We start from the raw sequence: 15,327 nt of genomic DNA on the forward strand, positions 1-15,327 counted from the left end.
GTCTTATGCGCAACGTTGGAGCTCATTAATAAGGCCGTTCGTCCCCCATCGACTTCCTCCGATTGTCGCTGACCTTCGGACTCTCGCTCCAAGTCCACTCCATCCAGCAGTCTACCAGCTCTCTCCATTCACATCTTCTCTCCTCATCTCCCCCTGGCAAAAGACCGTGAAATCGCTGCTCCCAGACACACAGGAAAGAACAACATCCCGCAGTAGGAGTTCTGGAAGGATGTGGAAGCTATGGAGAGGGTGCAGAGGAGATTTACCAGGATGTTGCCTGGATTGGAAAACATGTCTTATGAGGCAAGGTTAGCAGAGCTGGGACTTTTCTCTTTGGAGCGTAGAAGGATGAGAGGGGACTTGATCGAGGTCTACAAAATTATGAGAGGCATAGGTTGGGTGGATAGCCAGTATCTGTTTCCCAGGGCACGAATAGCAAACACCGGAGGACATATGTACAAAGTTAAGGGAGGGAGGTTTAGGGGAGACATCAGGGGTAAGATTTTTACACAGAGTGTTGTGCGTGCCTGGAATGACCTGCCAGGGATGGTGGTGGAGGCTAAAACATTAGGGGTATTTAAGAGCCTCTTGGACAGGCACATGGATGAAAGAAAAATAGAGGGTTACAGGGTAGTGTGGGCTTAGTACGTTTTTTTTAAGGAATATATGGGTTGGCACAACATCGAGGGCCGAAGGGCCTGTACTGTGCTGTAGTATTCTAGTGTCTAGTATCCACACGATCAATGCGCTCCTGTGCTCAATACTTTGAATTATGAAGGCCAAAGTGCCAAAAGCTTTCTTCACAACCCTAATTACCTGTGTCGCCACTTTCAGTTAAGGACCTGTATTTTCTGATCCTTTGTTCTAATACACTGTTCGGTGCCCTACTGTTCACTTTGTAAGACCTATCCTGGTTGGTCCTACCGAAGTGCAACACTTGCAGTTGTCTGCATTAAATTGCATCTGCCATTTTTCAGCCCATTTTTCCAGCTGGTCTAGATGCCACTGAAAGCACTGATAGTCTTCCTCACTGTTCACTATGTTGTTGATGTCATCCACAAACTTGCTAATCCAGTTAATCACATTATCATCCAGATCATTGAACAACAAAGGACCCAACCGTGATCCCTGCAGCACTCCACTAGTCACAAGCCTCCAGTCAGAGAGGCAACCACCTACTACCCCATTTTGAATGGCGAGCAACCAACCTCCCATGTGGAACCTTGACAAGTGCCTTGCTAAAGTCCATGTAGACAACATCAACTGCCTTGCTTTCATCAACTTTCCTGGTAACTTCCTCGTAAAACTCTAAAAGGTTGGTTAGACACGATCTATCAGGCATGAAGCCATGCTGACTATCCATAATCAGTCTATGTCTATATAAATACTCCTATATCCAGTCCTTTAGAATACCTTCCAGTAACTTTTCCACTATTGATGTCAGGCTTATTGGCCGATAATTTCCAGGTTTATCTTTAGAGCTTTACTTAACCATCAGAACAACATTAGCTATCCTCCAGTTCTCCCATACCTCAGCTGTCACTAAGACTTATTTAAATATCTCTGCTAGGGCCTGTGCAGTTTCTGCACTTGTCTCCCACAAGGTTAAGGGAACACCTTGTCAAGCCCTGATTTGTCTCAATACAGCAAACACTTCCTCCTCTGTAATGTGTACAGGGTCCATGAAGTCGATGCTACTTTACCTCACTTCTATAGACTGTGTCCATCTCTGGAGTAAACACAGACGTAAAAAATCCATTTAAGATCTCCCATATTTCTTGGCTGCATGCACAGATTACCATTCTGATCTTCCAGAGGACCAACTTTGTTCCTTGCTATCCTCAGGATCCTCCTTCACCCTCGTCTGCTAGGACAACTTCATGCTTTCTTTTCGCCCTCCTGATTTCTTTCTTTAAGTGTTCCCTTGCATTTCTTATACTCCATAAGCACCTCATTTGTTCCTACCTGCCTATACCTCCTTTTTTTTTCTTAACCAGGGCCTTATTATCTCTTGAAAGCCAAGAGATAGTTCATGAAGGTGTTGTCAGAACTATGAAATTTCAGTTAAGAAAGATTGAATATGCTTGCTTTCATTGAAACAAAAGAATCTAAGTTGTATATGAAATTATCTGAGACCCAGACAAAGTGAATCAAAGGGACAGCCTACTTCCCTTATTGGAAAACCAATATCTAGAGGACATAATTTAAGGGAACTTAAGGAAATAAGATTTCATTTTAAGAGTAGTTGCAATTTGGAGCCCACTGCAGTAGCTTGGTGGCTATTAAAGCTTGAGAAGTTCCTAAGTTCAGAGTTCAATTCCAGTTCAGTTTCTGTACATCCTCCCTGTAGATTGCGTGTGTTTTCTACAGGTTCTCTGGTTTCATCCAAAGACATACCAGGTAGATTTGGTCACTGTAAATTGTTTCGTGATTAGGATAGGGTTAATTGGGTTTGTTGGAGGTTGCTGAGGCAGTGTGGTTCAAAGGGCAGAAAGGGCCGACTCCACGCTGTATCGCTAAACAAAAAAAAAAGTATAGAGTGTTGCCCTTCATCACTGTTTTAAAAAATTACCCTAATGAGAACTGGTGTGGTAATCTGTGCCCATAAACAGAGAGCTGGGATTAGACTAAATAGTCCTTTTTATGGCTTCATCCGAAGTAGATTCAAAAGAAAGTACTTTTGGAACTGATGTTACCTTGATCTTATTTTATATAAATCCCATTGTTTGCAGATTAAGACTGGCGTCATTTGACAGCAATGGGAAGGTGATCTGTAGTCGATCAGCAGGTTACCAGATTCTGTCACTGGAGAAAGACCAGGTACGGTACTATGAACCCATCCATTCGTAGTAGAAAAATGCATGTGCTGTATTCACAGGGAGTACTCTGACTTATTTTAAAAACCCCTGTTCTAAAGGATCAGCATGTCAGAGATCATCTGTGTTAACACTGAAACCAGGAACTCAATTTGTAAATAATCAGCCAATTTAAAGCAATGAAGCTCTTTAGAAGTTTTTAGACTGACAGCTCCTAATTTCTTATTGTTTTGAATAATCCATGACATTAATACCATAAAGGTATGTAGGGTAACATAATAGGTGGAAATGTATGTAATTCACAACCAACGACATTGAGTTGATGTTTCACTTTAAGAGGCTGGTCTGAAGTGATGACATAATTACGTAAAAGGTTTTAGTACACTTTGTGTTCAGACTTTGGAGTTTAGTAGATGTGTTACAGTCCTTTTCTTCAACATAAAACGCCTCACGCAGTTTTATTTGCAAAAACCTATATTGGTAATCCCAATGCTTTAGGATGATACCAGAGTTATTGAACATGTTGGCCAACGTAGTTACTTTGAAACTGCTGGAGTTTTGGGAGCAAAATGCCATAGCTTGGTTTGTACAAGGCGAGGCCCAATTCATGCTGCGAGAAATCACCACCAACGACAGCAAATTTTTTTTATGATGGTAGTGTTGCTCAGTAATTCCACAGCCATGAAGTGGTGAGTCTACTAGAACACCTGCCTGCACATAATAAATACTGGTTGCTGAAAACTCCTCTTTTATAGACTTTTAGACTGTCAGAGTCTGAGTTCACCAAACTGATGCTCCGTTTGCTTGGCCTCGGTGATGGTACTAAGCCTTCGGAGCTAATGGGCTGCTGTTGTCTCTCCTCGGAAGTCACCATCCTCATTTTATTTCTAAAGAACTCTTCATGCAGCAAATACCTGATCCAGTTTGCATAGCCCTCGCTAATACATCCATGAAGGACAATAGGGAGCTTGCTAAAATGGCTGAGAGTCCACACTCAGCCAGGCAGAGATGCCTAATTCCTCATTTCCCTGCCTGAATAAGTCTCAGCAAGGCCTCCAACATGCGCATGCAAATCAGAATACTAACTAATGCTCTAAAACAGACTACACTGAGTCTGTGTTTTTATCATGCCCATTTTGGTATGGATGCTAGAAAGTCCTGAATGCCTTGCAGCTTCAACAGAATCAGAATCAGCTCTGTTATCACCGGCATGTGATGTGAAATTTGTAAAGACAGTAAGGTAGAAGGGCTGAAGTGTGTGTACCTCAATGCAAGAAGCATCAGGAACAAAGGTGATGAACTGAGAGCTTGGATACATACATGGAATTATGATGTAGTGGCCATTACAGAGACTTGGCTGGCACCAGGGCAGGAATGGATTCTCAATATTCCTGGATTTCAGTGCTTTAAAAGGGATGGGGGCGGGGGAAGGAGAGGAGGGGTGGCATTACTGGTCAGGGATACTATTACAGCTACGGAAAGGGTGGGTAATGTAGCAGGATCCTCTTTTGAGTCAGTATGGGTGGAAGTCAGGAACAGGAAGGGAGCAGTTACTCTATTGGGGGTATTCTATAGGCCCCCTGATAGCAGCAGAGATACAGAGGAGCAGATTGGGAGGCAGATTTTGGAAAGGTGCAAAAATAAGAGGGTTGTTATCATGGGTGACTTTAACTTCCCTAATATTGATTGGCACCTGATTAGTTCCAAGGGTTTAGATGGGGCAGAGTTTGTTAAGTGTGTCCAGGACAGATTCCTGTCACAGTATGTGGACAGACCGACTAGGGGGAATGCCATGCTGGATCCGGTACTAGGTAATGAACTTGGTCAGGTCAGTGGGTGAGCATCTTGGGGACAGTGACCACCACTCCCTGGCCTTTAGCATTATCATGGAAAAGGATAGAATCAGAGAGGACAGGAAAATTTTTAATTGGGGAAGGGCATATTATGAGGCTATAAGGCTAGAACTTGCGGGTGTGAATTGGGATGATGTTTTTGCAGGGAAATGTACTATGGACATGTGGTCGATGTTTAGGGATCTCTCGCAGGATGTTAGGGATAAATTTGTCCCGGTGAGGAAGATAAAGAATGGTAGGGTGAAGAAACCATGGGTGACAAGTGAGGTGGAAAATCTAGTCAGGTGGAAGAAGACAGCAAACGTGAGGTCTAGGAAGCAAGGATCAGATGGGTCTATTGAGGAACATAGGGAAGCAAGAAAGGAGCTTAAGAAGGGGCTGAGAAGAGCAAGAAGGGGGCATGAGAAGGCCTTGGCGAGTAGGGTAAAGGAAAACCCTAAGGCATTCTTCAATTATGTGAAGAAAAAATGGATGACAGGAGTGAAGGTAGGACCGATTAGAGATAAAGGTGGAAAGATGTGCCTGGAGGCTGTGGAAGAGAGCGAGGTCCTCAATGAATATTTCTCTTCGGTATTCACCAATGAGAGGGAACTTGATGATGGTGAGGACAATATGAGTGAGGTTGATGTTCTGGAGCATGTTGATATTAAGGGAGAGGAGGTGTTGGAGTTGTTAAAATACATTAGGACAGAGAAGTCCCTGGGGCCTGACGGAATATTCCCCAGGCTGCTCCACGAGGCGAGGGAAGAGATTGCTGAGCCTCTGGCTAGATCTTTATGTCCTCGTTGTCCACGGGAATGGTACCAGAGGATTGGAGGGGAGGCGAATGTTGGCCCCTTGTCCAAAAAAAGGTAGTAAGGATAGTCCGGGTAATTATAGACCAGTGAGCCTTACGTCTGTGGTGGGAAAGCTGTTGGAAAAGATTCTTAGAGATAGGATCTGTGGGCATTTAGAGAATCATGGTCTGATCAGGGACAGTCAGCATTGCTTTGTGAAGGGCAGATCGTGTCTAACAAGCCTGATAGAGTTATTTGAGGAGGTGACCAGGCATATAGATGAGGGTAGCGCAGTGGATGTGATCTATATGGATTTTAGTAAGGCATTTGACAAGGTTCCACACGGTAGGCTTATTCAGAAAGTCAGAAGGCATGGGATCCAGGGAAGTTTGGCCAGGTGGATTCAGAATTGGCTTGCCTGCGGAAGGCAGAGGGTGGTGGTGGAGGGAGTACATTCAGATTGGAGGATTGTGACTACTGGTGTCCCACAAGGATCTGTTCTGGGACCTCTACTTTTCGTGATTTTTATTAATGACCTGGATGTGGGGGTAGAAGGGTGGGTTGGCAAGTTTGCAGATGACACAAAGATTGATGGTGTTGTAGATAGTGTAGAGGATTGTCAAAGATTGCAGAGAGACATTGATAGGATGCAGAAGTGGGCTGAGAAGTGGCAGATGGAGTTTAGCCCGGAGAAGTGTGAGGTGGTACACTTTGGACGGACAAATTCCAAGGCAGATTACAAAGTAAATGACAGAATACTTGGTAGTGTGGAGGAGCAGAGGAATCTGGGGGTACATGTCCACAGATCCCTGAAAGTTGCCTCACAGGTGGATAGGGTAGTTAAGAAAGCTTCTGGGGTGTTAGCTTTCATAAGTCGAGGGATAGAGTTTTAGAGTCGCGATGTAATGATGCAGCTCTATAAAACTCTGGTTCGGCCACACTTAGAGTACTGCGTCCAGTTCTGGTCGCCTCACTATAGGAAGGATGTGAAGGGAAAACCAATTTCCCCCGGGATCAATAAAATATGATTATGTGGAAGCATTGGAAAGGGTACAGAGGAGATTTACCGGAATGCTGCCTGGTTTAGAGTATGCATTATGATCAGAGATTAAGGGAGCTAGGGTTTACTCTTTGGAGAGAAGGAGGATGAGAGGAGACATGATAGAGGTGTACAAGTTAATAGGAGGAATAGATAGAGTGGATAGCCAGCGCCTCTTCCCCAGGGCACCATTGCTCAAAACAAGAGGACATGGCTTTAAGGTAGTGGGTGGGAAGTACAAGATATTAGAGGAAGGTTTTTTACTCAGAGAGTGGTTGGTGCGTGGAATGCACTGCCTGAGTCAGTGGTGGAGGCAGATACACTAGTGAAATTTAAGAGACTACTGGACAGGTATATGGAGGAATTTAAGGTGGGAGCTTATATGGGAGGCAGGGTTTGATGGTCGGCACAACATTGTGGGCCGAAGGGCTTGTAATGTGCTGTACTGTTCTATGTTCTAACTTAGCAGCAGCAGTTCAATGCAATACATAATCTAGCAGAGAGAGACGAAAAAAAAATAAAATAAAACAACATAATAAATAAGTAAATCAATTGCGTACATTGAATAGATTATTAAAATATGTGCAGAAACAGAAATACTGTAGATTTTAAAAAGTGAGGTAGTGTCCAAAACTTCGAAGTCCATTCGGGAATCGGATGGCAGAGGGGAAGAAGCTGTTCCTGAATCGCTAAGTCTGTGCCTTCAAACTTCTGTATCTGCTACCTGATGGTAACAGTGAGAAAAGGGCATGCCCTGGCTGCTCGAGGTCTTTAATGATGGACACTGCCTTTCTGAGACCCCGCTCCCTGAAGCTGTCCTGGGTACTTTGTAGGCTAGTGCCCAAGATGGAGCTGAGTAGACTTACAACCTTCTGCAGCTTCTTTTGGTCCTGTGCAGTAGCCCCTCCATACCAGACAGTGATGCAGCCCGTCAGAATGCTCTCCACAGTACAACGATAGAAGTTTTTGAGTGTATTTGTTGACATGCCAAATTACTTCAAACTCCTAATAAAGTTTAGCCACTGTCTTGCCTTCTTTATGACTACATCAATGTGTTGGGACCAGGTTAGATCCTCAGGGATCTTGACACCCAGGAACTTGAAGCTGCTCACTATCTCCACTTCTGATACCTCTATGAGGATTAGTATGTGTTCCTTCGTCTTAACCTTCCTGAAATCCACAGTCAGCTCTTTCATCTTACTGACGTTGAGTGCCAGGTTGTTTCTGCAGCACCACTCCACTAGTTGGCATATCTCACTCCTGTACACCCTCTCATCACCACCTGAGATTCTACCAACAATGGTTGTATCGTCAGCAAATTTATCGATGGTATTTGAGCTACACCTTGCCACAGAGTCACGTGTATACAGAGAGTAGAGCAGTGGGCTAAGCACACACCCCTGAGGTACACCAGTGTTGATCGTCAGCGTAGAGGATATGTTATCACCAATCCGCGCAGACTGTGGTCTTCCGGTTAGAAAGCTGAGGATCCAATTGCAGAGGGAGGTACAGAGGCCCAGTTCAGCAACTTCTCAGTCAGGATTGTGGGAATGATGGTAGTAAATGCTGAGCTATAGTCGATGAACAGCATCCTGACGTAGGTGTTTGTGTTGTCTAGGTGTTCTAAAGCCATGTGAAGAGCCATGGAGATTGCATCTGCCGTTGACCTATTGAGACGATAGGCAAATTGCAATGGGTCCAGGTATATCCTGGCATGTCCGGGTATGTCTAGAGAAGATAGGCACGTAGAGGAAAATTCACAGCCAGCGCATCAGGACATTGGAAGTCTTTGAGCAGCCCTGTGAATGCCAGGGTCATCTACTGTTCATTACGGACAACCTTTCAATATAATGTTTCCTGTGTGACATGGGTGTTTAGGTGAGTGTGCAGCTGGCATCACCTATTGGTGAGAAGGCAAAGAGCGATGAAACCTGGCTGAAGGCAAGGTCCAGATTTATAGAACACAACGGGTGACACTCTGCTTCAGTGGACAATGTTATGCATGGAACTTCATCCTAGCTAAACGGGCTAGACTTCTGCTCAGTGCAGAATTCCTGAGTGCCCAAGGACTGTTAGTTGACCTTAAGAACTGCTGGCTTTTGGATGTCAAGGACTTTGGGCCGTTATCCTGCTCCCCCAGTAGGAACCCCACAACAGCTCTGTCGTGCGCATGCAGCACTGCATGCAAGTTTACTGAACTGCTGTGCGAATTCCCAAATCTTACTTAGCCCTCATTCTCCACAACAGTCACAAAACATCGGGTTGAGTGCCACTTTTCTGCAACTGGCCTGCCAGACCATGTCTGTGCATGTAGACTGGACCCAGACAAGCTGGCAAAGTGAAGGGTGAGCTTGCCAACAAGACTTGGCATAGTCCTGGGCTTTGCCCCTCCATATGGTGCCTATGTCCGATAGTGGTTGCTGCCCATGTGGCGATTACTGACGCCTTAACAAGGCCACCACCCTGATCCTTATGTGATCCCATGCATCCAAGACTTTGCAGCACATTTATCTGGAAAGTTAATTTTTCCAAAGTCAATTTAGTTAGGGGCTACCATCAGGTGCCTGTGTGCTCAAAGGATATTTCCAAGCAGCTGTGAAAACCCCATTTGACCTCTTTGAATTTCTGTACATGCCATTTGGGCTGAAAAATGCAACACTGACTTTCCAATGGATAATGGACTCTGTATTAAAAGCTGAATTTTTATTTTTGTTTACCTGGATGATATACTTATTATCAGTACATCCAAATCCGAATCCGTATCCTATCTCTGCAAACTTTCCAAGTGCTTAAACCAATATGGGCTGATTATTACCCTGCTAAATGCCAATTTGGGTTGTCAACCATTGCATCTCCACAGAAGGTGCAAAATCACTCCCATCAAAAGCAGTCGCTGTTACAGATTTCCCACCGCGCCACACAACTGAAAAAAACAGCAGGAGTTTTTAGATAAGGTTCATTTCTATCACCACTTCATTCCACAAGATGCTGAACTTATGCACCCTCTGTATAGTGTGCTTAAAGGTAATACCCCAGTCAAGTGCTTGGCTGGCCAGCGGACATGACCAGAGCATTGATGATACCAAATGAGCTCTTTCTAACACAACCCACTCACCAACGCACCTATAATCATTATTACTGGCATTTCAGACTATGCTGTGGACGCTGTGTACGAACAATTGGTTGGAGGCGTGTGGCAGCCGCTCGCCTTCTTCAGCTGGCAGCTCAGTTCCCCCTGAAAGGAAATATATCACGCTTAACCTTGATCTATTTGTCTGTCTGTTCTTTTTGTTTTCTTTTAAAGGGTCGCCATTTCAAAGCGTTTGTTGACCACAAACTCCTCATGCATGTGATCCTCAAATATCAGACCCTTGCCATCAGCAACGCCACCTGGCCTACATATCCAAGTTCACAACTGACATACAACATATCAAGGGGAGAAATAATGCCATGGCTGATCGCCTTTCATGGCCAGCCATACACACAGGGGGTGACTATGTTGGCATGGCAGCCAACCAAGCTACTGACCCAGAAGTCCAAGCTTACAAGCAGCAGTCATGGGCTTACGGTTAGCTAACATTAAATTAGAGGAAGCAGGGGTTTCTCTTCTTTGCAGTATCTCAATCGATTGCCATTGCCCCATCGTGCCCGCAAATCAGAGGCAGACTGTTTTTGACTCCATACGTGGCCTTGCATCTGGGACAGAAGGCCTCACAGAAAATGGTTGCACTAAAGTTTGTATGGCATGGCCTTTGAAAGGAAGTATGTGATTATTGCCTGTGAGCAGTGCCAGCGGGCAAAAATTAACTGTCAAGTTGAGGTGATATTGGCACCTTTTGAGATCCCTAAGTGACGGTTTGACCATGTCAATGTGAACCTTGTTGGTCCTCTTTCCCACCCCCACCCCCCCCACTGCGGTTTCACGCACCTCCTTACTATGGTGGACTGTACCACCAGGTGGCTAGAGGTCATCCCCCTAGCATCAATGACAGGCGCAGACATGGCTCAGGTGTTCAGCAATACCTGGGTAGCTCCATTTGGGAACCCATCTGCTATTTCCTTTGACTGCAGTCCCCAATTCATATCATATCGGGGGTGCAATGGCCCAGAACCTCAGTGTTAGGCTGCTTCACACCATGGCGTATCACCCGCAGTCTAATGCCCTATACGAGCAGTTTCACCGCTCCTTAAAGGCTGCTGTGAGGGCTTCACTGACCGATGAGTGTTGGCATAATAATATCCTATGGGTCCTGCTGGGGCTCAGAACAGCTCCAAAAGGGAACCTACAGTCGTCCGTGGACATCGTATACAGACAGCTGTTACAAGTTACAGGTGATAAGATGGGTAAACTTGAATATATTTCGGTAGATTGTCTTAAACCAGCACATCAAGATTTGGAGGATTCTGCTACCATGCCCCTGGCATCACAACATGACTATGAGTGTCACGAGCCAGAGGCATCTCCTGTTCCTTCACACTTGTAACATGGGACCCAAGTTGGGCGGCTCATCTGAGCTCTAGACAGACTCACAGTGCCAGTTTTTGTGAATTCTGGGAGTGTGGTGGGGGGTGGGGACTGTGTAGGCTAATGTAATTGGTTGGAAATGTACGTAATTCACAACCACCGACATTGAGTTGGGGTTTCATTTTAAGAGGCTAGGCTGACGTGATAACATAATTACGTTAAGGTTTTTAGTACACTCATGTTCAGGTTTTGGTGTTCAATAAATGTGTTACAGTTTTATCTTAAGCATAAAATGCCTTACGCTGTTTTATTTGTGAAAACCTACAATAAAACATACGAGCAGAATTAGACCATTTAGCTCATAGATCCTGCTCCATCATTCAATCATGGCTGATTTATTATCCCTGTAAACATTCTCCTGCCTTTTCCCTATATCTTTTGACACCCTTACTAATCAAGAAACTATCAACCTTCACTTTAAGTATACCCAATAGCTTGGTTTATACAGCTGCCACTGGCAATAAATTCCAAAATTCACCACCCTCTGGCAAAAGAAATCCTCTCTTCTAATGTGAGAACATCCTTAAGGAGGGTGAACACATGGAAAGGATCCAGCCCAGACTAGGTAACCGGCTGAGTGGTAAAGACCTGTGCTGATCTACGGGCTGGAGTGTTCACTGATATCTTTAAACACTCACTTCAGCAATCTGAGGTACCGACCTGCTTCAAACAGGTTTCAATTATACAGGTGCCTAAGAAGAAAGTCGTAACTTGCCTCAATGACTATTGTCCATTAGCACTTACATCCACTGGGATGAAGTGCTTTGACAGGTTGGTCAAGAAACATATCAACTCCCGCCTGAGAAGCAACTTGGATCTGCACCATTTTGCCTGCCATCACAACAGCAGATGTAATTTAATTGGCTCTTCACTCAACCCTGGAACATCTGGTCATTGAAGATGCATACAGGTTTCCCCCGCCATCCAAAGATAGAGCATTCCTATGAAACGGTTCATAAGCCGGAATGTCGTAAAGCGAAGAAGTAGTTACCATTTATTTATATAGGAAAATTTTGTGAGCGTTTGCAGACCCAAAAATAACCTACCAAGTCATGCCAAATAACACATAAGACCTAAAGTAACAATAACATATAGTAAAAGCAGGAATGATATGATAAATACACAGCCTATATAAAGTAGAAATACTTTTCCAGAATCATTGCCTGCACTGCTGTCCATAGCAAAAATCTCACGCAAGTGCCGTCGGCAGAAACACGGCACAAGCGCTCTTGGCAGAAAATCTCACACAAGTGCTGTTGGCAACAACACTCTCTCCAGTAACCTTTAAGCTATGAAGCTGCCAAATCATACCAAATAACACATAAAAATACACTGCCGATATAAAGTAGAAATAATGTATGTGCAGTGTCGGCCCAGATCAGAGGCGATTGCCAATTGCGTCACCTCTGATCTGGGCCGACATTTATGTGCCGGGCAGCACCTAATTAATTAGTATGTTTATTTTGGCTTTATTCTTAAAGATGTGCTGTGTGCCTCCCGACTATCGCTGCATTCTCTGTGAATTGGTATCTGTCGGTGGCCTGGGGGTTGGGGTGGTGGGACACTGGTGTGTCATCTCATCGTTGTCTGTTTCCATTAGGGCAGGCAGCTCATCTTCTCCTATGACTGCCCACCTCGATGTCGAAGTTCGAGGTTCGTCGTCTGCTGTGGCTAATGTGGAAGGCCTGCTTGACTGCTGAGCCTCACGCATTTTTCTATCATACAGTTCTTTGTAAACACTCAAACTATCCTGCAAATATCCCCTAAACCGACATAATCTTTCAAAATTAAAGTCGTACTTTATCATTGCAGCGAAAATCTCATGCAGTTGCTTCACATTCAGTTCACTACTGCATTTGGTTTTGATTGCTATCCTTTTCTCTTCCAATTGCATCAGCTCTTCATCTATCAGTTCTTGGTCATGAGATGCCAAAACCTCTTCAACATCTTCTTCGTCAACTTCCACAAGCCAAACTCAGTTAGTCCTTACTTCGTTCACCACTATCAAAACGCTAAATTATGTCTAGTTTTACGCTAAGTGTAACACCCTTACGAGCTCTTTCAGGCTTTTCTGATACCTTAGAACTCATCTTGCAAATGGATGCTCACAGGCACGTGTTTAAGCAATGCAGGCGAGAATGCCGTTCCGAATCCGGGGGAGAGCGGCTGCTCGGGGCACGCTGCTTTTTTTCATAACAGTGAAAACACCTGTTAGCGAAAACAGGGAACTAATGTAGGTCTTTCGTAACAGTGAGGTTTCGTAAAGCAAACATTCGAAAAGCGGGAGACACCTGTACATCAGGGTGCTCTTCATTGACTACAGCTCAGCATTCAATGCTATCATCCCCTCAAAAGTAATCAATAAGCTGCAAGTCCTTGGTCTCAAAGCCTCCTTATGCAATTGATTTCCTCACATGCCACCCCAGTCAATTCGGATTGGCAATAACATCTCCTTTACAATCTCCATCAGTACCGGTGCACCACAAGATGAGGATGTGTGCTTAGTCCACTGCTCTACTACTTGCTTTATACTTGCGTCTGTGAGGCTAAATACAGCTCCAATGCCATATTCGTTTGCCAGTGACACTACTCAAATGCTGAAACAAAGATGGTGACGAATCAGCATATATGAGGGGGATTGAAATCTGAATAGGTGGTGCTACAACAACCTCTCACTCAATGTCAGTGAGACCTAGGGCTGATTATTGAATTCAGGAGGAGAAAACCCAAGGTTCATGAGCCAGTCCTCATTGAGGGAATCATAGGGAGAGAGGCTCAACAACTTTAAATTATTTGTTTTTTTTTCATTTTTGAGGATCTATCCTAGGTCAAGGATGCAAGTGTCATTATGGAAAAAAAGCACAGCAGCTCCTCTAATTTCTGAGAAGTTTACAAAGGTTCATGTCATCAAAAACTATGACAAACTTCTATAAATGTGCGGTGGAGAATAGATTGATTGGTTGCATCATAGCCTGGTATAGAAAAGCAATTGCCCTTTAACTGGAAAAATCTCCAAAAAGTAGTGGATACAGTCCAGTCCATCACAGGTAAAAACCCTTCCAACCCTACACCAGAGATTACAATGGGAAATAGAAAATGTGTGTCAAAAAGGCAATGGTATGATAATCATGGGAGATTTCAACATGCACGTCAATTGGAAAAGCAGGTTGGAAATTGATCTCGAGAGTGAGTTTGTTGAATGCCTACGAGATGGCTTAGAGCAGTTTGTCATTGACCCTAATGGGGATCAGCTATACTGGAATGGGTGTTATATAATGAACCAGGTGCTTAGGGAACTAAGATAAAAGAACCCTTAGGAGGCAGTGATCACAATATGATGGAGTTCAACTTGAAAATTTGATAGGGAGAAAGTAAAGTCTGACATAGCAGTATTTCAGTGGAGTAAAGGAAATTACAGTGGTATGAGAGAGGAGCTGGCCAAAGTAAATTGGAGGGAGACGTTGGCAGGGATGACAGCAGAGTGGCAATGGTGTGTGTTTCTGGGAAAAATGAAGGCGTAGGTTAGATAGATGTATTCCAAAAACAAATGGCAAAATAGTACAACCGTAGCTGACAAGGGAAGTCAAAGCTAATGTAAAAGCCAAAGAGAGGGAATATAACAAAGCAAAAATTAGCAGGGAGACAAAGGATTGGGAAGCTTTTAAAAACCTACGGAGAGCAACTAAGAGTCATTAGGAGGGAAAAGATGAAATATGAAATCAAGCTAGCAAATATCAAAGTGGATAGTAAAAGCCTTTTCAAGTATGTAAAAAATAAAAGATGAGAGTGGATATAAGACCACTAGGAAATGAGGCTGGAGAAACAATAACGGGGGACAAGGAGATGGCAGATGTACCAAGTGAGTATTTTGCATCAGTCTTCACTGGAAGACACTAGCAGTGTGCCAGATTTTGAAGGGTGTGAGGGAAGAGAAGTGAGTGCAGTTACTATTCCAAGGGAGAAGGTGCTCAAAAAGATGAGACGTAAGGTACATAAGTCACCCGGACCAGATGAACTTCCCCCTAGGATTCTTAAAGAGGTAGCGATAGAGACTGTGGAGGCATTAGTAATGATCTTTCAGAAGTCATTCTGAAAGAGGATTGGAAAATTGCAAATGTCACTCCACTTTTTGAGAAAGGAGAAAGCAGCATAAAGGAAAATATAGACCAGTTAGCCTGACCTCAGTGGTTGGGAAGATGTTGGAGTCAATTGTTAAGGATGAGGTTATGGAGTAACTTGGTGAGACAAAACAAGATAGGACAAAGTCAGCGCGGTTTCCTTAAGGGAAAATCTTGCCTGATGAACCTGTTGCAATTCT

At 44.1% G+C, this 15,327-nt stretch overlaps 1 protein-coding gene across 4 annotated transcripts in view; it reads left to right on the forward strand.

Moving 5' to 3' along the window:
* Nucleotides 1–15,327, forward strand: part of gmcl1 (germ cell-less, spermatogenesis associated) — a 197,581-nt gene that overhangs the window by 166,662 nt on the left and 15,592 nt on the right. For 2 of the 4 annotated variants that reach the window (XM_072266824.1, XM_072266826.1), the window contains one exon: nucleotides 2,733–2,820. The exons of 1 other annotated variant lie outside the window; for it this stretch is intronic. In XM_072266824.1, the coding sequence (XP_072122925.1) occupies nucleotides 2,733–2,820 (88 nt within the window). Of the gene's footprint in view, nucleotides 1–2,732; nucleotides 2,821–8,102; nucleotides 11,208–15,327 lie in introns of those variants that run through there. One more of the 4 variants, XM_072266827.1, reaches the window with a different exon arrangement.

This window comes from Mobula birostris, chromosome 8 (genome assembly GCF_030028105.1).
Source record: "Mobula birostris isolate sMobBir1 chromosome 8, sMobBir1.hap1, whole genome shotgun sequence".
Classification (NCBI taxonomy): domain Eukaryota; kingdom Metazoa; phylum Chordata; class Chondrichthyes; order Myliobatiformes; family Myliobatidae; genus Mobula; species Mobula birostris.